The 25,490-nt window shown below is 44.3% G+C and overlaps 1 protein-coding gene across 1 annotated transcript; it reads right to left on the bottom strand.

Moving 5' to 3' along the window:
* Nucleotides 1-23,851: 23,851 nt before the first annotated feature.
* Nucleotides 23,852-25,070, bottom strand: LOC122722248 (rxLR effector protein Htp1-like). The gene is made up of 2 exons (XM_043952442.1): nucleotides 24,422-25,070; nucleotides 23,852-23,919 (listed from the first exon to the last, which is right to left on the bottom strand). The coding sequence occupies exons 1-2, from the start codon at nucleotides 25,068-25,070 to the stop codon at nucleotides 23,852-23,854; spliced, it is 717 nt and encodes a 238-aa protein (XP_043808377.1).
* Between the last annotated feature and the right edge of the window lie 420 nt (nucleotides 25,071-25,490).

Raw genomic sequence — 25,490 nt, forward strand, 5'->3', positions numbered from 1 at the left:
ATTGAGCTCCTTGAACCTCCAAGCACCCAAAACTTGCTCTATGCTCACAAATCTTCAAAATAGAAGTTAAAACTCGTGAAAACCATGAAAGATCTAGGGAAAACACTCAAGATTGAGGGAGGAGCGGCGGAGACTCACCTTGGCCGACAATGGGAGAGAAAAAGCTCGCCCGTGCGGACCAAAGGGACCCTTTTATAGTGGCTGGCCAGACCACGTTCGGGGGCCGAATGTGCCTCCGTATCCATGCAATGTTCGGCGGCCGAACATGAGGTTCGGCGGCCGAACCTTGACTTCCCTCACTCATGCTTTCGGGGGCCTAACGTGCCTCCAAAACGCATGCATGTTCGGCGGCCGAACTTGACTTTCGGCGGCCGAACCTGGGTTTTCCCCCAAGGACTTTTCATGCAAAAACTCATTTAATTTCATACTTAAAACCATTAAAATTCATGAAAGCATTTTATAAAACATGATTCTACCCTTCTAGAGGTCTCCGACATCCGAGATTCCACCGGACGGTAGGAATTCCGATACCGGAGTCTAGCCGGGTATTACATTCTCCCCCCCTTAAGAACATTCGTCCCCGAATGTTCCTCAACTAGTACATGCATACCAAACAACATAACATACACACATAAACACATAGAGACTAACCTTAAAAGAGATGAGGATATTGCCGGAGCATGGACTCCCGTGTCTCCCAAGTGCATTCCTCCAGATTGTGGTGGTTCCACAGGACTTTTACCATCGGGATTTCCTTGTTCCTCAGCTTCCTGATCTGGGTGTCAAGGATCCGTACTGGCTGCTCAACATAGGTGAGATCCTCTTGGATCTCCACATCAGGCTCACTAAGAACCTTGCCCGGATCTGACACGAACTTTCTCAACATAGAAACATGGAAAACCGGATGGATCCTCTCCATTGAAGCAGGTAAATCCAGCTTGTACGATACATTCCCAATCTTTTGCAAGACTTCGAAGGGTCCGATGTACCGCGGAGCCAGTTTACCCTTCTTCCCGAACCGAACCACTCCTTTCATTGGAGACACCTTAAGCAATACCAGATCCCCCTCCTGAAACTCTACTAGCCTTCTGCGGATGTCTGCATAACTCTTCTGTCTGCTTGCAGCTGTCTTGATTCTTTCTCTGATCATGGGCACCACCCTGCTGGTGATCTCTACTAGCTCGGGTCCTGCTAAGGACCTCTCTCCTACCTCTTCCCAGCAAACAGGTGATCTGCACTTCCTTCCATATAAAGCTTCATATGGAGCCATCCCGATGCTAGCATGATGGCTGTTATTGTAGGCAAACTCTACCAAAGGCAGATGCTGCCTCCAAGAACCGCCAAAGTCCAGCACACACATTCTTAGCATATCTTCTATGGTTTGGATGGTCCTCTCTGACTGTCCGTCTGTCTGTGGATGGAAGACAGTGCTAAAATCCAATCTAGTACCCATGGCATTCTGCAGACTCCGCCAAAACCTGGAGGTGAACTGGGGCCCTCTATCTGACACTATAGAAACAGGAACCCCATGCAGTCTGACTATCTCATCAACGTACACCTGCGCCAACTTGTCCACAGAGTAGCCACTCCTGACAGGGATGAAGTGAGCAGATTTGGTGAGTCTGTCCACAATCACCCATATGGAGTCCAATCTGTTGGACGTCGCCGGTAACCCCACTACGAAGTCCATAGCTATATTCTCCCATTTCCACTCTGGAATAGGTAGCGGGTTAAGCATTCCAGCCGGCTTCTGATGTTCCAGCTTCACCCTCTGACATACTTCGCAGGCTGACACGAACTGTGCCACTTCTCTCTTCATAGCTGGCCACCAATAAACCTTCTTCAGATCTTGATACATTTTGGTGGCTCCGGGGTGAATGCTGTATCTTGCATTATGAGCCTCTCTCATAATGTCTCCTTTTAGCCCTATGTCATCTGGTACACCCAATCGACTCCCATAGCGGAGGATCCCCTTATTGTCAAATCTGAACTCACTGTCCTTGCCTGACTGAACAGTCCTGGCAATCTTCACTAACTCTGGGTCCTCATGCTGTTTCTGAGCCACCTGCTCCAGAAACACGGGTGTCACTTTCATCTGAGCAACCAAGGCACCTGTACCAGACAACTCCAACTGTAGACCTTCCTCGATGAGCTTGTAAAACTCCTTCACCACCGGTCTCCTCTCTGCCGTGATGTGGGATAGACTGCCTAGTGACTTCCGGCTTAGGGCGTCTGCCACGACATTCGCCTTACCCGGATGATACTGAATTTTGCAATCATAGTCACTCAGCAACTCTACCCATCTCCTCTGCCTCAAATTCAAATCCCTCTGACTCAAGATGTACTGCAAGCTTTTATGATCTGTGAAGATCTCACATTTTACCCCATAGAGGTAATGCCTCCACATCTTGAGTGCAAAGATTACTGCTGCCATCTCAAGGTCATGCGTGGGGTAATTCAACTCATGCTTCTTTAGCTGCCTAGAAGCATAAGCAATTACCCTCTCATTTTGCATCAGTACACAACCCAGTCCCACACGGGACGCGTCACAAAAGACTGTAAAGCCCTCTCCATTAGATGGCAGAGCTAAAACTGGTGCTGAAGTCAACCTCTTCTTGAGCTCTTCAAAACTCTCCTCGCACTGGTCGGTCCACAGAAACTTCTGATTCTTCCTGGTTAGTCTGGTTAGAGGAGCTGCTATCTTTGAGAAGTCCTGAATGAACCTCCTGTAGTAACCTGCCAAACCCAAGAAACTCCTGATCTCTGTCACTGAAGTGGGTCTAGGCCAGTTAGCCACAGTCTCTGTCTTGGGGTCTACCTCTATCCCATTCTCTGACACTACATGCCCCAAGAATGAAATACTCCTCAGCCAGAACTCACATTTAGAGAACTTGGCATACAAGCCATGTTCCCTCAAGGTCTGTAGAACCAACCGCAGATGATGGGCATGCTCCTCTGCATTCCTGGAATACACTAAGATATCATCTATGAAGACAATAACGAAGTGATCCAGGTACTGGCTAAACACTCTATTCATGAGGTCCATGAATGCTGCAGGGGCGTTAGTTAACCCGAACGGCATCACAAGGAACTCAAAATGCCCATATCTGGTCCTGAAAGCCGTCTTTGGCACATCCTCCTCCCTGATCCTCAACTGATGGTACCCCGATCTCAGATCTATTTTGGAGAAGCAACCCGCTCCTGCTAGCTGGTCGAATAGATCGTCGATCCTTGGCAATGGGTACTTGTTCTTGGTAGTGACTTTGTTCAACTGCCTGTAGTCGATACAAAGTCTAAGAGATCCATCCTTCTTTTTCACAAACAGAACTGGAGCACCCCAAGGTGAGGTACTCGGTCGGATGAAGCCCTTGTCTACCAGTTCCTGTAACTGCTCCTTCAACTCTTTCAATTCTGCTGGCGCCATCCTGTAGGGAGGGATAGAGATCGGTCGGGTTCCAGGCATCAGTTCTATCTCGAACTCTATCTCCCTAGCAGGTGGTAAACCTGGCAGCTCGTCTGGGAACACATCTATAAACTCTCTAACCACTGGCACCGAGGCGGGCTCTCTAACCTGACTATTAAGCTCTCTCACATGAGCCAAATACCCCTGACATCCCCTCCTAAGCAACCTACGAGCCTGAAGAGCTGAGATCATACCTCTAGGTGTACTCCTCCTGTCTCCTCTGAAGACAACCTCTGATCCATCCTGACCTCTGAACCTGACTACCTTGTCCCTGCAGTCCAAGGTAGCACCATGGGTAGATAACCAGTCCATCCCTAGAATGACGTCAAAGTCTGTCAAATCTAGAACCACAAGGTCGGCGGACATGCATCTCCCCTCAACAAAAACTGGACTACACTGACAGACTGACTCTGCCACTGATGGATCACACTTGGGTCCACTGACCCAGAGAGGACACTCTAACTCAGAGATCATCAACCCCAACCTCTGGACGGCTCTCGGAGCAATAAATGAATGAGATGCACCAGGGTCCATCAAGGCATATACATCTGAACAACCAATAATTAAGTTACCTGCCACCACGGTGTTAGATGCATCTGCCTCTTGCTGTGTCATTGTGAAGATCCGTGCCGGAGCTGATGGACCTTCACCTCTGAAACCCGCTGAAGAAGAGGCTGCTCCTCTCCCTCTGCCTCTGCCACTGGCCTGAGTCATGGCTGGAGCTGCTGGCTGCGCTACACTGCCTGAAGCTGTCTGCTGGGACTGAGCCATTGGGGCCGCTCTTGGACAGTCTCTAGCTATATGCCCCTCCTGACCACATCTGAAACAGGTGTTCGTCCCAAACCGACATACTCCCCTGTGTGGCTTACCACACCTCGCACAAACTGCATTATCCGCACCAGAGCTTGAGCCACTCCCAAATCCCAGACTAGACTTGACCTTGTTCCAGAACTTATTCTTCTTACCCTTGGGTTTACCCCATCTCTTGCTGCCTGAAGCTGCTGCACTAAGGGTAGAGGGATCTAACTTTCCCCCACCCGGAGTTTTAGAACCGGAAGACTGTGCCACTGACTGCTTAACTGTCCCCTGAATGATGGCACTAGCCTCCATTCTCCTAGCCATGTCGACTATGGCGTGAAAACTCTCTCTATCTGCTGACTGTACCAAGGAGGAATACCTGGGATGGAGCTTCATGATATACCTCCTTGACTTCTTTTGGTCTGTGCTAAGGTCTTGCCCTGCAAATGGCAGCAACTCCATAAACCTGTCGGTATATTCGTCTACACTCATGTCATCAGTTTGCCTCAACTGTTCGAATTCTATCATCTTCAATTCCCTTGAACTATCAGGGAATGCCCATCCTGCAAACTCGTTTGCAAATTCTTCCCAAGTCATGCTGTCCACTCTCGGGTTCACATAATTCTTGTACCACTCCCGTGCCTTCTTGCACTTAAGCGTGAACCCAGCCATCTGAATGGCTCTACTGTCATCCGCCCCTATCTCGTCTGTAATTGCCTTGACCCGCTCCAAGTACACGAACGGATCATCACCGGTTTCAAACTGGGGGGCACCCAGCTTCATATAGTCTGTCATCTTAACCTTGCTCCCACTGGCTGAGCTAGGTCTAGGTGGCTGAACAACTGGGGCTGCTGGTTCTGCAGGTGGTGGAGGTGGTACAACATTTTCTGAGGTAGGGTTTGCTGGATTTGGATAGTAGGGTGGTGGTGGATACATCGGGTACTGAGAGTATGGTGGGTAGTATGGTGGGTATGGCATCTGTGTGGGATAAGGGCTAAAACTGGGGTAATCCGATGTACCTCCCATCGAATACCCTGGATGGTGTGAATGGGGTGGGTAGTGATGTGGCTGGACATAACTCGAGGCCTGAATGCCTCCTTCTGATTCTCCCATGCCCTCTTCCGGCATGCTCACACCGAGACTGCCATCCCTCCTCTGATCTACTTCCATATCCTCAGACATTCCTCCCTGCACTGTTCCCCTTACTGATCTGCTTCTCCCCAAATCCAAAGACCTTCTAGGGTCTCTTGCTACTCTGTCCCTGTTGGACCTGCTAGACATTGCCCTAGGCAATGTTGGAGGACGGGCGCTCATGCCCTCATCCTCAGGTGGTACTCCAGTCAATCTTGCTGATCGACGAGTTCCTCTCATCCTGTTTTCTGAAAAACAGTGCACATCACAAGCAATATTAGCATCATATGGTTCATGTGGGCACACATGAACCCTCATCACATACATCACATATCATAGCATATCATTAATGCACATGCATAAAATCATGACATTTCACATCATCATGCAAGACAGGACTCCACATCCTATCCTAGTGGACATGATCTTTTCCTATTGTGCTTGACCTTCTATAACCTCTATGAGCCCGACACTCTAGGTCCGACCATATGAACCTAGGGCTCTGATACCATTCTGTAACGCCCCGAAAATCGGACCGCTACCGGCGCTAGGATCCGGGTCGACTTAAGGCCGCCGGGACCCGTAGCAAGCCTGACATAAGACCTGTAAACCTGTATAATCCCATACATGATCAACAATAAGCATAAAAATTAAAACTTTCTTTTGCATACTCATCAACCAAACTCAACCTGTGCATAAACATTAACATAACATTGATCCCTCTGTGGGATCTCATCTGTGCCCTCAAGGGGTAACATAACCTGTGTTGAGCTGGTTTACATAAACATCATCAAAATCTCTAAGATCATGTATAAAGAGGGATACAACATTCTATGGTCAAGCACATACTAACATCCATAAAACTCATTACATAACTATACTGTACTTTTACATTACAATTTTGATCATGTCCATTGCTAGCTATTACATAAGCATGACTTCTTTACTCTATCCGGACTCCCGCACTATATCCTGTACCTGAAAGCCTGGGGGAAAAGGGAGAGGGGTGAGCTAAAAGCCCAGTGAGTAGAGCTATTAAAAACATATTAACACTATGCTCTATGAAATGCATCATAACACAAACAATTCACATAAGGGTTGGGTGAACTCGTCACCAAATAGTCCAAGTTAACTCTGTGCCAGGCCTGTAGAATGGGGCCTGGTCTTCCTGTCATAACATACATTACTTACCATTTTCCCAGGGCCTCCTCTGGGCTCCTGGTCTTCGAGTCCCATAACCGTGTTTTACTCTGTGCCAGGCCTGTAGACTGGGGCCTGGTCTTTCTTACTCTGTGCCAGGCCGTAGCATGGGGTCCTGGTCTTCCTGTCTTGGACTAATTGGGTCATCCAACATTCACCCACATCAACAATAATAGATGCAATGCGACATATTCGTGAAACTAATGCAATCATCCTATTGCATAATCATGATGCATGAAACATGATAAAAATATTTAATTTAAAAGATTAAGTTTTAGTTCCACTCACCTCTGGCTGACTCTGACAACACCGAAGCAGCTGAACTCACTGCTGGGGTCCTCGGTTCCTCGGGTCCGAACCTACGCAGGTGGACTCAAATGAGGGACCAAACATACCTGAACATAACTATAAACTACTCCCCAAAACCCCCTAGAACATCATAAATTAACCATAAGAATACATGCATGAAATGGCTGGACAGGGCACTTTCGGCGGCAGGTTCGGCGGCCGAAAGTCCCTCCAGAGACGAAAGTCAGGCAGGTTCGGCGGCACCTTCGGCGGCCGAAACTCCCCGACAGAGACGAAACTCATGCATGTTCGGGGGCACCTTCGGCGGCCGAAACTGCCCGACAGAGCCGAAACTCCTCTTTCGGGGGCAAGCTTCGGCAGCCGAATGCTGCCTCCACAAGGGGGTTCGGCGGCCGAAAGTTCCTTCGGCTGCCGAACCTGGTTTCTGCCAAAGGGCAGAAACTTGGTTCAAACATGCACATTTGCCTCCCATATCATCAATCATGCATAAATCCTACTCTACAACATGCATACTCATACCACAAGCTCCTAGGGGTCTCAAACTACCTTAAACCCCATCTACAACACATCCAACACATACACATTAACCACATTGTTCAAAAACACATATATCAACTCATAACTCAACATATAACCTAACATGCATTTCTACCCATAGATCTTGCATAAAACTCATTTAGAACACATAATAAGGGTGGATCTGAGCTTACCTCTTGAAGAAATGAGAGGGAAGACGATCCTAGCTTGGAGATGAAGAGATTGAGCTCCTTGAACCTCCAAGCACCCAAAACTTGCTCTATGCTCACAAATCTTCAAAATAGAAGTTAAAACTCGTGAAAACCATGAAAGATCTAGGGAAAACACTCAAGATTGAGGGAGGAGCGGCGGAGACTCACCTTGGCCGACAATGGGAGAGAAAAAGCTCGCCCGTGCGGACCAAAGGGACCCTTTTATAGTGGCTGGCCAGACCACGTTCGGGGGCCGAATGTGCCTCCGTATCCATGCAATGTTCGGCGGCCGAACATGAGGTTCGGCGGCCGAACCTTGACTTCCCTCACTCATGCTTTCGGGGGCCTAACGTGCCTCCAAAACGCATGCATGTTCGGCGGCCGAACTTGACTTTCGGCGGCCGAACCTGGGTTTTCCCCCAAGGACTTTTCATGCAAAAACTCATTTAATTTCATACTTAAAACCATTAAAATTCATGAAAGCATTTTATAAAACATGATTCTACCTTCTAGAGGTCTCCGACATCCGAGATTCCACCGGACGGTAGGAATTCCGATACCGGAGTCTAGCCGGGTATTACACTATACCTCAGAAATCCCAGCTTGAAATACATCCACAGATTTTTGGCTTACACATTTTCTAGAAGGAAGGATGCTTCCAACATCCTGACCAGAACTGAGTTATATATTCTTTGGTGCATGCACACGCATAGGAAGATCCATCTTGGATATTGGTGTAATACCCGGCATGTTCAGACATCAGAATTCCTATCGTTTGGTGGAATCGAGGATGTCAGAGCATCCCTGAAGGGAGAGTGGAGGTTTTCTAAAATGTTTTTAGATGTTTTAAGCTTTTGTTTTAGCAAAGGAATAAGTTTTGAAGAAACAAGGCTAAGGAAAGTTTTGCCACTTTCGGCCCCCTAAAGTGTAAGTTCGGCCGCCTAAAGTAGCTCATGTTCGGCCCCCTAAACTCAATGTTCGGCCCCCGAACGTGATGAGGTGTTACATGTAGCTTTGGCCACCGAACGTGAAGCGGTGGTTCACTTTTTTTAAGTGGATATGGCCGACTATGGAGGTGCTTAAGCTCTCCTTTGGGTCAGGAACAAGCACATGTTTCCCCTTGGTGATTTTCTTGAGTTTCTAATCAAATCTTTCAAAGAAAAATAAGTTTATGGTGAGTTTTAACTAGTTTTGAGAAGTTGTGGAGTTTGAGAACTTGTGAAGCTTGCATCTTCATTTCTTCAAGTTTGGGGTCACGCCAGCCTTTGTTCTTCAAAGGGTAAGAGTGAATCCTAGCGCCGGTGACGGTCCATTTTGGGGTCGTTACAGATTGGTATCAGAGCCCTAGGTTCACATGATCGGACCTATAGCGCTAGTGTCGGGCTCATAGAGGGTGGTCAAGCACAATAGGAAATCATGTCCACTAGGATAGGGTGTTGCGTCCTATCTGTTTCATGCCATAAGTTATGCATGTGCTGTATTGAGATGTGATGTTTATGTGCTAAGTGTTATGTTATGTATTGTTTTCCAGATAGAATAAAGATGCGAGGAACTCGTCGATCAGCTCGATTGACTGGAGTCCCACCAGATAGTGAGAGACCAGCTGCTCGTTCTCCTGCATTGCCGAGGGCAAGGTCTCAGCGATCTAGCAGGGAAGGTACGTCAATAGACCCTAGGAGGTCTGTGGACGAGAGCAGAAGAGGGACAGCAAGAGGAGGAAGATCAGAGGAGGAGATTGAGCAGTCGAGGGATGACAGTATGGGTATAGGCAGATTTGAGGAAGGTATGGGAGAGTCGCAGGGAGGCGCTCAGACGTCAGGCTTCGGCTACCCAGAGTATCAGATGGGAGGTATGTCGGAGTACTCGAGTTTTGTCCCCTATCCTCCTTACATGCCATATATGCCTTATCCTTCTTATTACCCACCATATCCTATGTATCCATCTTCCCCTACTCATCCTAGTGCAGCACACCCAGAACCAAATGAGCCAGTATTACCACCAGAACCAGTAGCCCCTGTTGTTGACAGACATCAACCTAGCTCATCTGGAGGTAAGGTACAAATGACGGAGTACTTGAAATTGGATGCTCCTAAGTATAACACGGGAGATGATCCATTTGAATACCTCAGGTCAGTTAGGATGATAACCAGTGAGTTGGGAGCTGATGATAGTCGAGCCATTGAGATGGCAGGTTTCACGTTAAAATGCAAGAAGGCCAGAGAATGGTTTAAGAATTATGTGGAACCCAGGATGGACAATATGTCTTGGGGAGAGTTCGCCAATGAATTTGCAGGGTGGGCTTTTCCTGATAGCTCCAGGGAGATGAAAGTAATAGAGTTTGAACAGTTGCGACAGACAGATGAAATGAGTGTTGATGAATTCACAGATAAGTTCCTGGATTTGCTTCAGTATGTGGGTCAAGCCTATGATACTGACCAGAAGAAGGCAAGGAGATATACTATGAGATTGCATCCCAGGTATTCTTCCTTGATTCTTCCAGCAGAAAAGGAGAGTTTTCATACGATAGTAGATGCAGCCAGGAAAATGGAGGCTAGTGCCAATATTCAGAAACAGTCAAAGGCACAGGCTTCGAGTTCTAAGGCCCCTAGTGCAGCAGCCGCAGGTGGCAAGAGATGGGATCGAGCAAAAGGAACAAAGAGTAAGTTCTGGAGTAAAGTGAAGTCAGGTCTGGGAATAGGTAGTGGCTCAAGCTCTGGCACAGCTACAGTCTGCAGAAGATGCGGAAAACCACATGGCGGAGTTTGTCGGTTGGGATCTACAGCTTGTTTTAAATGTGGACAGGAAGGGCATATTGCTCGGGATTGTCCTCAGATGACTTTTGCACCATCCCAGCAGATGAGTTCAGGCAGTGTGGTACAGCCAGGTGTTCGGCCAGCAGCTTCAGTCATGCCTCAGAGTAGCGGTAGAGGTAGAGGGAGAGGGGCAGCCTCTACTTCAGCAGCAGGTTCCCGAGGTGGAAATCCGGTAGCCCCAGCACGGATTTTCACTGTGACACAGGAGGAGGCTAACACGTCGAACACAGTGGTGTCAGGTAATCTCATCATTGGGTGTTCAGATGTGTATGCTTTGATGGACCCCGGTGCTTCTCATTCCTTTATTGCTTCGAGAGCCATAGAGAGATTGGGTTTGATCAGTTCTGAGTTAGAGTATCCTCTCTGGGTCAGTGGACCTAAATGTGACCCATCAGTGGCAGTGTCAGTCTGTCGTTTCAGTCCAGTGTTCATAGAGGGTAGATACCTTCCAGCTGACCTTGTGGTTCTAGATTTGACGGATTTTGATGTCATTCTAGGGATGGATTGGTTATCTACATATAGTGCGACTTTGGACTGTAGAGAGAAGATAGTGAGTCTCAGAGACCAGGATGGGTCAGAGTGTGTCTTCAGAGGAGACAGGAGAGGTACACCCAGAGGTATGATTTCAGCCCTTCAGGCTCGTCGTTTGCTTAGGAGGGGTTGTCAGGGGTTTCTAACTCATGTGAGAGAGCTAGACAGTCAGGTGAGGGAACCAGCCGCAGTACCAGTAGTCCGAGAGTTTCTCGATGTGTTCCCAGACGATTTGCCAGGACTACCACCTGATAGGGAGATAGGGTTTGACATTGAATTATTGCCAGGTACCAGACCTATCTCTATTCCTCCCTACAGGATGGCGCCAGCTGAGTTAAAAGAATTGAAGGAGCAGTTGCGGGACTTGGTAGATAAGGGTTTCATCCGCCCTAGTACCTCACCTTGGGGTGCTCCAGTGCTCTTCGTCAGAAAGAAGGATGGATCCCTCAGACTTTGTATCGACTACAGACAGTTGAACAAGGTCACTACCAAGAATAGGTATCCTCTACCTAGGATTGATGATCTGTTTGACCAGCTAGCTGGAGCAGGTTGTTTCTCGAAAATAGATCTGAGATCCGGGTATCATCAGTTGAGAGTCAGAGAGGCAGATGTGCCTAAGACAGCTTTCCGGACCAGATATGGGCATTATGAGTTCTTAGTGATGCCGTTCGGGTTAACTAACGCCCCTGCAGCATTTATGGATCTCATGAACAGGGTATTCAGTGAGTTTCTGGATCACTTTGTCATTGTGTTTATCGATGATATATTAGTGTATTCCAGAGATGCAGAGGAGCATGCCCAGCATCTGAGGATAGTTCTGCAGACACTGAGAGAGCATGGTTTGTATGCCAAGTTCTCGAAGTGTGAGTTTTGGTTAAGGAGCATTTCCTTCTTGGGACATGTGGTATCAGCAGAGGGTATTGAGGTAGATCCCAAGAAGATAGAAGCTGTAGCTAACTGGCCCAGACCCACGACAGTGACTGAGATTAAAAGCTTTCTGGGACTGGCAGGTTACTACAGGAGGTTCGTTCAGGACTTTTCAAAGATAGCGGCTCCTATGACCAAATTGACTCAAAAGAACCAGAAGTTTGTCTGGTCTGACCAATGTGAAGAGAGCTTTGAGGAGCTCAAGAAGAGATTGACTACAGCACCAGTCTTAGCTCTGCCTGTAAGTCATGAGGATTTCACAGTGTTCTGTGATGCATCCCGAGTGGGATTGGGCTGTGTATTGATGCAGAGTGATCGGGTAATAGCTTATGCTTCTAGACAGTTGAAGAAACATGAGTTGAATTACCCCACCCATGACCTAGAGATGGCAGCAGTTATCTTTGCACTTAAGATGTGGCGGCATTACCTCTACGGGGTTAAATGCAAGATCTTTACTGATCACAAGAGTTTACAGTACATCTTGAGTCAGAGAGAGCTGAATTTGAGGCAAAGACGATGGGTCGAATTGCTCAGTGATTATGATTGTAAGATCCAGTATCATCCGGGTAAGGCGAATGTGGTGGCAGACGCCCTCAGCCGGAAATCACTAGGCAGTTTATCCCATATATCAGCAGAGCGAAGACCAGTTGTGATGGAGCTTTACAAACTCTTAGAAGAGGGACTACAGCTCGAGTTGTCTGGTACAGGTGCATTGATAGCACAGATGAGAGTGACACCTGTATTTCTGGAGCAGATAGCTCAAAGACAGCACGAGGACCCTGAATTAATGAAAATTGCCAGGACTGTTCAGTCAGGCAACAGTGCAGAGTTCAGATTTGATAGTAAAGGGATCCTTCGTTATGGGAGTCGACTTTGTGTACCCGATCGTGGCAGTGTGAAAGAAGACATTATGAGGGAAGCTCATAATGCGAGATATAGTGTTCACCCAGGAGCCACCAAGATGTACCAGGATCTAAAAAAGGTCTATTGGTGGCCAGCTATGAAGAAAGAAGTAGCGCAGTTTGTGACAACCTGTGAGGTTTGTCAGAGGGTGAAGCTAGAGCATCAGAAACCAGCAGGAATGCTTAACCCATTACCGATTCCCGAATGGAAATGGGAAAACATAGCTATGGATTTTGTAGTGGGTTTACCAGCAGCGTCCAACAGAATAGACTCGATATGGGTGATTGTGGACAGACTCACGAAATCTGCTCATTTTCTTCCAGTTCGGAGTACCTATTCTGTGGATAAGTTGGCTCAGGTCTATCTAGATGAGATAGTGAGATTACATGGTGTTCCAGTATCAATAGTCTCAGATAGAGGACCTCAGTTTACCTCTAGATTTTGGCGAAGTCTGCAGAGTGCGATGGGCACAAGATTAGAGTTTAGCACTGCTTTCCACCCACAAACTGATGGACAGTCAGAGAGGACCATCCAGACCATAGAGGATATGCTTCGATTGTGTGTGTTAGACTTTGGCGGTTCTTGGAGGCAGCATCTACCTTTGGTGGAGTTTGCCTACAATAACAGCCATCATGCTAGCATAGGGATGGCTCCGTATGAAGCGTTGTATGGGAGGAAATGCAGATCCCCTGTTTGTTGGGAAGAGATAGGAGAGAAGGCTCTGGCAGGGCCAGAGTTAGTCGAGATTACTAGTAGAGTGGTGCCCATGATCAGAGATAGAATCAGAACAGCTCAGAGTAGACAGAAAAGTTATGCCGACGTTCGCAGAAAACAGTTAGAATTTCAGGAGGGTAATTGGGTATTGCTGAAAGTGTCTCCGATGAAAGGTGTGGTTCGTTTTGGGAAGAAGGGTAAATTAGCTCCACGGTACATTGGACCTTTTGAGGTTGTGCAGCGGATCGGAAATGTATCATATAAGCTAGATTTACCTGCTTCGATGGAGAGGATTCACCCGGTCTTTCATGTTTCTATGCTACGGCAGTTTGTGTCAGATCCGACTCAGATTCTGAGTGAGCCTGAGGTGGAGATTCACACAGATCTCACCTATGTAGAGCAGCCAGTGCGGATTGTGGACACACAGCTCAGACAGCTAAGGAACAAGGAGATTCCGATGGTGAAAGTCCTATGGAACCACCATAATGTAGAAGAGTGCACGTGGGAGACGCGGGAGTCTATGCTCCAGCAGTATCCATATCTGTTTTGAGGTTCGTTTCCTCCTTTTTGTATGTTTCTAATTTGTTTTAGGAACATCCGAGGACGAATGTTCTTAAGGGGGGAAGAATGTAATACCCGGCATGTTCAGACATCAGAATTCCTATCGTTTGGTGGAATCGAGGATGTCAGAGCATCCCTGAAGGGAGAGTGGAGGTTTTCTAAAATGTTTTTAGATGTTTTAAGCTTTTGTTTTAGCAAAGGAATAAGTTTTGAAGAAACAAGGCTAAGGAAAGTTTTGCCACTTTCGGCCCCCTAAAGTGTAAGTTCGGCCGCCTAAAGTAGCTCATGTTCGGCCCCCTAAACTCAATGTTCGGCCCCCGAACGTGATGAGGTGTTACATGTAGCTTTGGCCACCGAACGTGAAGCGGTGGTTCACTTTTTTTAAGTGGATATGGCCGACTATGGAGGTGCTTAAGCTCTCCTTTGGGTCAGGAACAAGCACATGTTTCCCCTTGGTGATTTTCTTGAGTTTCTAATCAAATCTTTCAAAGAAAAATAAGTTTATGGTGAGTTTTAACTAGTTTTGAGAAGTTGTGGAGTTTGAGAACTTGTGAAGCTTGCATCTTCATTTCTTCAAGTTTGGGGTCACGCCAGCCTTTGTTCTTCAAAGGGTAAGAGTGAATCCTAGCGCCGGTGACGGTCCATTTTGGGGTCGTTACAATTGGGTTGCCACCCAAATGTCCAGCATTATACAATATCACAGGCCTCTGATTTTTGGCCCCTTGATCACTGCCATTGCAGTGAATCTCAAATTATTGCACCCAGCGCATACTGACCTCTCCCTTACCCCCAAAACAACCCCCTTGGACCTACACACATTAGATGACATGGGGTTGCTTTGCAAAGTGGGGGATATTTTTTCAATTGCACCTGCAGGTCCAGTAACACCACGCCAAGAGCGTATTTTCAGAAGGAAGAAGGCCAACATCTGCACCAGCACTCAGCAGCCAGCCTCCATAGATGCCCCACTAGATGGAACAACACAGGAAACAGGGCAGGAACCAGCAAATGACCCACCTCCAGCAGCCCTCCAGCAGGATGCCCATCAGCCACCCGAAGACGAAGCCCCCAACCAGACAGTAGAGGCTTGTCTCACTAGAATTGAGGACCGAATGCAAAGGATGGAGCACCTATTGGACCTGCTGCTAGACCATTTTCTGCCCCAGCACCATGACAGACAATGATTTGACCGGTGATTTGCCCAAATCACTGGCCAAATCACCCACAGGCCAGGAAATCCCTTTCCCTTTCCTCATTCATTCTTTATATATATATGCTTATACATTGAGGACAATGTTTGCCATAGGTGTGGGGGTATTGTTAGGTTATTTTTGCATTAATTCCATCATCTATTTGTTTCTTTTTGTTTCTTTTTGCATTGTTCTTACCCCTTTTTTGCACACACCAGAATTTTTTTTCACACTTCTTGCACACACACACAGAATTTTGTCTTAGCTAATTGCTCTACTCAACATAGATAACAAGGTTAAAAGAGCTTCCTTATCTCATGACCCCATTGATTTGTCACCCCTTTAAGCCTAAATTGAATCATTCACAGTATGTTACCTTCACTTAGGGAGTTTTTCTCTTGAATTAAATCCTTAAATTTGCCAAGGTCAAGGGAAATAAACATACAAATACATGCAAACACAAAGTTAGTGTAACTCCCTATGAGCTGATTTGCCCAAACTATCATGAAAAACCAGCACAAAGCACAAATTATAAACCTGTTCCAATGGTCTAAGACTATGAACTGAGCCTAAAAGCCACTTGGAGAAGTGACTGACTGAGTAACCGGGGGTGTATCACCCATGTACACAATCGCGTAAAAAGGTCAGTGACTCTTTCAAGCAAATAAGTTTCGATGGTCTAGACTATGAACAGAGCTAGTAGCCACTTGAACAAGTGACTAACTGAGTAACCGGGGGTGTATCACCCATGTACACAATCGCGTAAAAAGGTTAGTGACTTTTTCAGGCAAGGATAAGAATAAGTGCTGCTGAAAATAAAAATAAAAATAAAAAGAAAGAGAGAAGAAGAGGGGCAAGTCACTCCTAGGGGTTGCATTAAAACTAACATAAAGGAATAAGCATGATAGAGTCAAAAACCTTTCTCTTGACCATGGTAGGTGAAAGGAAACAAGGAAAGGAGAGGACGACCTTAGTGCATGTACTTTATACTGTGATAATTCAGATTAGGAGTCTGGGGGGGCTAATTAAGTGGTATTTAGGACTCAAAAGAAAAGGGGGGCTTGATTAGCTAAGTTATTGGTTGCTTGAGGACAAGCAAAAAGCTAGGTGTGGGGGTATTTAATCAAGCATAATTTAGCCAGGTTTTTAATATATTATTTACTATTTATTTACACATTTTTCTAGCTTAAATTGTGTTTTTGTCATGGTTTTGTAGAAGAGGAAGAAATTGAAGAGTTGGAGAAAAAGTGCAGAAAATGACAGCAAAAGTGATTGGACCAGTGATTTGCCCAAATCACTCGCAGAGACAAGACAGACTTGCAGAAAGTGATTTGACCAGTGATTTGCCCAAATCACTACCCCGATCACAATGACAGCAGAAAATACAGCAGAGCGAGAAATTGTTCAGGAAACCGAATTTCAAGTTTTCAGAAGTCCAAATCCAACTCAATCACTACCAAAACAATTCCAAGAGTCACGAAAGAGTATCTCACTTAAGGAATTCCAGTTGCAATTAAATTCAACATCAAAAGAGGAATTACAAGCCAAATTAAAAAGGGATTTCAAAACCCTAGAAGGATGGAATTCTTCAGCTATAAAAGAGCAACCTCCAAACCAGCAAGGGGCATCTTCTGATCAGCTACTCAGCATCTTCTCCCCTCGCCAGAAACTCTGCAGCCTCTTTCCTTTTCCTTTCTTTTCATCTTTTTGTGTATTTAGTCCACCATGAGTGGCTAAATTCCTTCTTTTCTAGTTGAAGTTGGTGAATTTCAGATTTTGTGATGAATTGGGAGATTTAAATCTGCATTGTTAAACTTCTATTTATTTTCAATATTTATGTAATTTGAGCTTCCCATAATTATTACTTTGCTTTTAGAATCAATAAGGGCCCATTGCTTTTAAATTGCTTAAGTAATATTGTTTGAATGATTTAGGTCCGTAATTGCTTAGGTTATTCAAATGCACATTTAATCAAATTGCATAATCTAGACTTGACCACGCGGTTGGCAAGGATAGAATTAGGTTTCTCTAAGTCTTAATGCAGTTGACAGTTGTTCGATGCCAAAGGCCCCAAGGACGTTCCTTGGCAACTTGTTAACTAGTGTTTGATTAGCGAACGTTTCCTAATCAAACTATTCGCTAATCAAACTAGAACTAAGGACGAATTTGGATTGTGAGAAGCGTCTTCCACATCCTAAACTAATTTATTGGAATAAATAGGAGTGTTAAAGAATCAATGATCAATTCTAAACAAATCTGAAATAGATCCATACTTCAACTAGAAGCTTTTCTCTTATTGATTTACTCATCTTTAAATTATTGCTTTCTTTTACTATTTAGTGTTAATCCATCAACTCAAAACCCCCTCTTTTAATTACTTGTTATTTACTTGACCTAGTCATTATTAGGAAAATCATTGGTGTCAATTCCCTGTGGTTCGACCCTATTGCCACTATCTACAAGTTTATTGTTGATTGTTTAATAGGTTTATTTTTGACGGCTTCGACAACCGCCTATCACATGACAATGATGAAATTTATTACTAGAAACAAAAGAAATATTATTAGATCTAAGAACATCATGAACAACTCGAAAATTTGCATGCCTTAACCGCTCATGCCATAATAAAACTGTTGCTGGGAAAGCTTTTGGAGAGAATGACTGCACTGGCTGCAAAGGAAAGAGATAAAGGCCATTGTCACTCGGGCCTGGTGTAATACCTGCTTCGTGGGTATTGATAGCGGTTGTCGAAGCCGTCAAAAATAAACCTATTAAACAATCAACAATAAACTTGCGGATAGTGGCAATAGGGTCGAACCACAGGGATTTGATACCAAAGATTTTTCTAATAATGACTAGGTAAATAAATAGCAAGTAAATAAAAGAGGGGGGTTTTGTTTTGATGATTTAAATCTTAAAAAGCAAGAGAAAGCAATAATTTAAATGAATGAGAATTTCAATGGGAGAAGGATTCTAGTTGAAGTATGGATCTATTTCAGTTTGTTCAGAATTGATCATTGATTATTTAGTACTCCCATTTTAATTCAATAAACTAGTTTTGGTTGTGGAAGACGCTTCTCACAACCAAATTCCTCCTTAGTTCTAGTTTGATTAGGAAACGTTCGCCAATCAAACACTAGTCAACAAGTTGCCAAGGAACGTCCTTGGGGCTTTTAGCATCGAACAACTGTTGACTGCATTAAGACTTAGAGAAACCTAATTCTAACCTTGCCAACCGCGTGGTCAAGTTTAGATTATGCAACTGATTAAACTTTAGTTTAAACAAACTAAGTAATTACGGACTTAAATCATTCAAACAATATATTACTCAAACAATTGAAAGCAATAGGCCTAAATTGATTCCAAAAGCAAAGCAATAATTATAGAAAGATCAAGTTGCATAAATATTGAAAGCAAATAAGAGTTTAATAATGGAGTTTTAAATCTCCCAATTCATCACAAATATGAATTTATGAATTTTCCCAATTTCAACTAGAAAAGATGGAATTTAGCCACTCATGGTGGACTAAATCACAAAAGAAAGAAGAAAAGAAAGAAGGAGAATTTCTGCCAAGAATCTGCAGTGATCCCGAAGCTGGAGAGAGGATCCCTTTGCTGGTTTGGGCTGCCTCCTTTTATAGGTGAGGAATCCCAATCCAGTTAGGTTTTGGAATCCTAAATTGGATTGGTCCTTGTTTTTGATCTCTTCTTTAATTGTGAATAAATCTTCTTCTTGAGGAGGTCTATCTTGAGAGTGACTCTTTGAGATGCCCTAGGATTGATCTTGAAGTGTTTGAGAGGGGTTAGGACTTCTTTATTTTAAATCTTGAATTTCTGCACTTTCCCTCTTCTGCTGTATTTTCTACTGTCAACGTGATTGGGGCGGGTGATTTGGGCAGATCACTTGCCCCAATCGCTTTTCCATGAGTCAGTCCAATTTTCAGCTTCCTGTCTCTGCGAGTGATTTGGGCGGGTGATTTGAGTAGATCGCTTGCCCAAATCACTTTTGACTGTTGCCTCCAGGTTTCTGCTTCAGTTTGATCTGGGCAGTGATTTGGCCAAATCACTTTGATCTAATCACTTTTCCAGCTTTTTCTGCACTTTTTCTTCAACTTTCTATTTTTTTCCTTTTCTGTAAAAACAAGACAAAAACCATAAATTAAGCTGAAAAATGTGTAATTAAACAATAATAAAGTGAATAAAAATGTGGTTAAATTATGTTTGATCAAATACCCCTACACCTAGCTTTTTGCTTGTCCTCAAGCAACAAATAACTTAGTCAATCAAGCTCCTTTTTCCTTTGAGCCTAAGTACCACTTAATCAGCCCCCCTAGATTCCTAAATTGAAGTATCACAGTATAGAGTACATGCACCAAGGTCATCCTCTCCTTTCCTTGTTTCCTTTCATCTACCATGGTCAAGAGAAAGGTTTTTGATTCCATCATGCTTATTCTTTTATATTAGGCTTAATGCAACCCTCTAAGAGTAACTTGCCCTTCTTTTTTAAACAAGCTTTTTATTCAGCAGCACTTATTCTTATCCTTGCCTGAAAAAGTCACCAACCTTTTTACACGAAGGTGCATATGGGTGCTACACCCCCGGTTACTCAGTTAGTCACTTGTTCAAGTGGCTACTAGCTCTGCTCATAGTCTTAGACCATCGAAACTTATTCTTGCCTGAAAAAGTCACCAACCTTTTTACACGAAGGTGCATATGGGTGCTACACCCCCGGTTACTCAGTTAGTCACTTGTTCAAGTGATTATTAGCTCAGTTCATAGTCTTAGACCATTGGAACAGGTTTATGATTTATGCTTTGTGCTGATTTTTCTTTTTCTTTTCTTTTTTCATGATAGTTTGGGCAAATCAGCTCATAGGGAGTTACACTAACTTTTTATTTGCATGTATTTGTATTTTTATTTCCATTGACCTTAGCAGATTTAAAGATTCAATTCAAGAGAAAAAAAAAACTCCCTAAGTGAAGGTAACATACTGTGAATGATTCAATTTAGGCTTAAAGGGGTGAAAAATCAATGGGGTCATGAGATAGGAAACTCTTTTAACCTTGTTATCTATGTTGAGTAGAGCAAAAGCTAAGACAAAATTTTGTGTGTGTGTGCAGAAAGTGAAAAAATGTGTGCAAAAGAAAAAATGTGTGAAAGAAAAAATTTTTGGTGTGTGTTTATAAGGTAAAAAGATGCAAAAAGAAACAAAAAGAAAGCAAAAGATAATGTAATCAATGCAAAAATAACCTAACAATACCCCCACACCTAATGTAAACATTATCCTCAATGTGTGAACATATATATATATATAAATTAAGAAGGAAAGGGAAAGGGACTTCCTGGCCTAGGGGTGATTTGGCCAGTGATTTAGGCAAATCACTTGGCCAAATCACTGTCTGTGATGGTCTGTGGGCAGGAAGTGGTCCACCAGCAGTTGCAACAGGTACTGTTGATAGGCGGTTGTCGAAGCCGTAAAAAATAATCCTATTATCAATCAACAAATAAATTTGTAGATAGTGGCAATAGGGTCGAACCACAGGGAATTGACACCAATGATTTTCCTAATAATGACTAGGTCAAGTAAATAGCAAGTAATTAAAAGAGGGGGTTTTGAGTTGATGGATTAATACTAAATAGCAAAAGAAAGCAATAATTTAAAGATGAGTAAATCAATAAGAGAAAAGCTTCTAGTTGAAGTATGGATCTATTTCAGATTGTTTAGAATTGATCATTGATTCTTTAACACTCCTATTTATTCCAATAAATTAGTTTAGGATGTGGAAGATGCTTCTCACAATCCAAATTCCTCCTTAGTTCTAGTTTGATTAGGAAACGCTCGCTAATCAAACACTAGTTAACAAGTTGCCAAGGAACGTCCTTGGGGCCTTTGGCATCGAAGAACTGTTAACTGCATTAAGACTTAGAGAAACCTAATTCTATCCTTGCCAACCGCGTGGTCAAGTTTAGATTATGCAATTTGATTAAATGTGTATTTGAACAACCTAAGCAATTACGGACCTAAATCATTCAAACAATATTACTTAAGCAATTTAAAAACAATGGGCCCTTATTGATTCTAAAAGCAAGTAATAATTATGTAAAGCTCAAATTGCATAAATATTGAAAATAAATAGAAGTTTAACAATGGAGATTTAAATCTCCCAATTCATCACAAAAATCTGAAATTCACCAACTTCAACTAGAAAAGAATGGATTTAGCCACTCATGGTGGACTAAATATACAAAAGATGAAAAGAAAGAAAAAGGAAAGAAGCTGCAGGGTTTCTGGCGAGGGGAGAAGATGCTGAGTAGCTAATCTGAAGATGCCCCTTGCTGGTTTGGAGGTTGCTCTTTTATAGCTGAAGAATTCCATCCTTTTAGGGTTTTGAAATCCCTTTTTAATTTGGCTTGTGATTCCTCTTTTGATGTTGAATTTAATTGCAACTGGAATTCCTTAGGTGAGAAACTCTTTCGTGGCTCTTGGAATTGTATTGGTAGTGATTGAGTTGGATTTGGACTTCTGAAAAATCGAAATTTGGTTCCCTGCTGTTTTCCCGCCTCTGCTGTCAATTTCTGCTGTCAAGGTGATTTGGGCAGTTTCTGCGAGTGATTTGGGCGGATCACTTGCCCAATCTGCCCCAATCGCTCTCTAGGATTCAGTCCAGTTTCTGTCTCTGTCTCTGCGAGTGATTTGGCCATTTTCTGCGAGTGATTTGGGCAAATCACTTGCCCATATCACTTCTGCCTGTTGCCTCCAGGTTTCTGCTTCAGCCTGATCTGGGCAGTGATTTGGGTAAATCACTGACCCTATCACTTTTCTGTCATTTTCTGCACTTTTTCTCCATTTTTCCAATTTCTTCCTTTTCTGTAAAAATAAGATAAAAACCATAAATTAAGCTAAAAAATGTGTAAATAAGCAATAAAAAAGATAATAAAAATGTGGCTAATTTATGCTTGATCAAATACCCCCACACCTAACTTTTTGCTTGTCCTCAAGCAACAAATAACTTAGCCAATCAAGCCCCCCTTTTCTTTTGAGCCTAAATACCACTTAATCAGCCCCCCCTAGACTCCTAATCTGAATTATCACAGTATAAAGTACATGCACTTAAGGTCATCCCCTCCTTTCCTTGTTTCCTTTCACCTACCATGGTCAAGAGAAAGGTTTTTTACTCAATCATACTTATTCCTTTATGTTAGTCTTAATGCAACCCCTAGGAGTGACTTGCCCCTTTTTCTTCTCTCTTTCTTTTTATTTTTGTTTTTATTTTCAGCAGCACTTATTCTTATCCTTGCCTGAAAAAGTCACTAACCTTTTTACGTGATTGTGTACATAGGTGATACACCCTCGGTTACTCAGTTAGTCACTTGTTCAAGTGGCTACTAGCTCTGTTCATAGTCTAGACCATTGAAATTTATTTGCTTGAAAAAATCACTGACCTTTTTACGCGATTGTGTACATGGGTGATACACCCCCGGTTACTCAGTCAGTCACTTCTCCAAGTGGCTTTTAGGCACAGTTCATAGTCTTAGACCATTGGAACAGGTTTATGATTTGTGCTTTGTGCTGATTTTTTATGATGATTTGGGCAAATTAACTCATAGGGAGTTACACCAACTTTGTGTTTCCATGTATTTATATTTTTATTCCCCTTGACCTTGGTAAATTTAAGGATTCAATTCAAGAGAAAAACTCCCTAAGTGAAGGTAACATACTGTGAATGATTCAACTTAGGCTTAAAGGGGTGACAAATCAATGGGGTCATGAGATAAGGAAGCTCTTTTAACCTTGTTATCTATGTTGAGTAGAGCAATTAGCTAAGACAAAATTTTGTGTGTGTGTGCAGAAAGTGTGAAAAAAAATTCTGGTGTGTGCAAAAAGGGGTAAGAACAATGCAAAAAGAAACAAAAAGAAACAAAAAGAAACAAAAAGGAACAAATAGATGATGGAATCAATGCAAAAATAACCTAACAATACCCCCACACCTATAACACACATTGTCCTCAATGTATAAGCATATATATAAAAAGTTTAAGAAGTAAAGGGAAAGGGACTTCCTGGCCTGTGGGTGATTTGGTCAGTGATTTGGGCAAATCACTGGTCAAATCACTGTCTGTCACGGTGCTAGGGCAGAAAATGGTCTACCAACAGGTCCAATTGGTGCTCCATCTTTTGCATTCGGTCCTCAATTCTATTGAGACGAGCCTCTATTGTCTGGTTGGGGGCTTCGTCTTCGGGTGGCTGATGGGCATCCTGCTGGGGGGCTACTGGAAGTGGCTCATTTGCTGGTTCTTGCCCTGTTGCCTGTGTTGTCCCATCTGCTGGGGCATCTGTGGAGGCTGGCTGCTGGGTGGTGGTGCATTTGTTGGCTCTCTTCCTCCTGAAAATACGCTCATGGCGTGGTGTTACTGGACTTGCAGGTGCAATTGAAAAAATATCCCCCACTTTGCAAAGCAACCCCATGTCATCTAATGTGCGTAGGTCCAAGGGGGTTGTTTTGGGGGTGGGGGAGAGGTCAGTATGTGTTGGGTGCAATAATTTGAGATTCACTGCAATGGCAGTGATCAAGGGGCCAAAAATCAGGAGCCTGTTATACTGTATGATGCTGGATAGTTGGGTGGCAACCCAATATCCAAGATGGATCTTCCTGTGCATGTGCATGCACCAAAGGATATATAACTCAGTTCTGGTCAGGATGTTGGAAGCATCCTTCCTTCTAGAAAATGTGTAAGCCAGAAATCTGTGGATGTATTTCAGGCTGGGGTTTCTGAGGTAAAGGTCCTTGGACCTGGTGGGTGAGTATGTGTCTGGGGGATTATCACTTAACTCTAAGTATGCAGAACTTGGGTTGAACTTTGCAGGGAAGTCCCAAGTAGACTGAGGGCATTCACAGCCCATGGCAATGCTAAATTCCTGTAGGGACAAGCGAAATCGCTGTCCCAATAATCTGAACCCCACTGTGCTTGGTGTGTGCAGGTTGTGCATGGCAGGTCTGCTAAAATAAAATGTGGTGAAGAACTCCTGTGTGAGTTCAAGGAATGAGGGCATGCGAAGGAAGAAAAATTTCTCCCAACCAATAGCAGAGATGAGGGAGCATACCTGGTTCTGGAGTCTCAGTGCGCGGAGGGTGCCATGATGTATGTACTTACCTGGATGGTATGGAAGGGATGATATTTTGGCCAGCCCGGTCTGCTCAGAAACTTTATTGAATGTTAGGGCCTGAGTGATGTGATCAGGGCATGTTGGTCTGGGCAGATCGCTGGGCAAATCACTCGGCATATCGCTGGGCGCATCAGTTGGCAAGTCAGTGGGCAAATCGCTGGGCGCGTCACTTGGCAAGTCATCGGGCAAGTCAGTGGGCATATCAGTGGGCAAATCGCTGGGTGCATCAGTTTCTTTGTGTCCTGCGGGATGTATGGCAATGGCAGTCTCTGTTTCTTGCTCTGGGTGTGACGGTGAGGGTGGTGACGGCGTTCTTGGCCGTTTCTTGCCGAGGGGAGCAAAAGGGGTGTCTTCTTGAGGTATTTCGCCCCCCTGGGTTTCCATTGCGATTGTTGAAGAGGAAGGTGGTGGCACGATCATCGTCGTCCTTTTGCGCTGGCGATAAGTCTGGACGGCCGGTGAGTCGGAGCGTCCGGTCGCTGCTCCAGTAGCCGGTGGCGTTTCAGTGCTGGTGGGGACTGGTGGAGTGGTGTCCCATGCTTCGTCGTCACTGTCAGAGGGACTGGGTGGTCTCGATAGCCCTAGCTTCTTCCACATGAATGATCCGCCAATGGCCTTCATTTTGATTCTAACCATGGTGATCTTGAATTCTCCGGTGGTGGTTGTCGGTGGAATTGAGCGTCGGAAAAGAAGAAAGAGAATAGTGCGATGAAAATAGAAAGATTGCGTAAAAGTAAAAAAAATAAGGAAAAAAATTACTTAAAGTGATTTGGGTAGGTGAACTGCCCTGATCATTAAATGTTGGCTCTATGGGTTCTTGACAGGGTGATTTGGCCAGTGATTTAGGCAAATCACTGCCCCAATCACTTTCCTCCTTGCGACTGCTTGGCTGGTACTGTTCACGTGACTGTTCACGCCTTTCCGGATGATATGCTTGAGTTGGTGATTTGGCTGGTAGTTTGGTCAAATCACCTGGGCAAATCACCTATTTGGTGCAACCGCCTGGTTGATCTTGTTCTGTCTAAGGTGATCCCTGTCGATATGGCCTGTCGATTT

This window comes from Manihot esculenta, chromosome 17 (assembly GCF_001659605.2).
Source record: "Manihot esculenta cultivar AM560-2 chromosome 17, M.esculenta_v8, whole genome shotgun sequence".
NCBI classification, from domain to species: domain Eukaryota; kingdom Viridiplantae; phylum Streptophyta; class Magnoliopsida; order Malpighiales; family Euphorbiaceae; genus Manihot; species Manihot esculenta.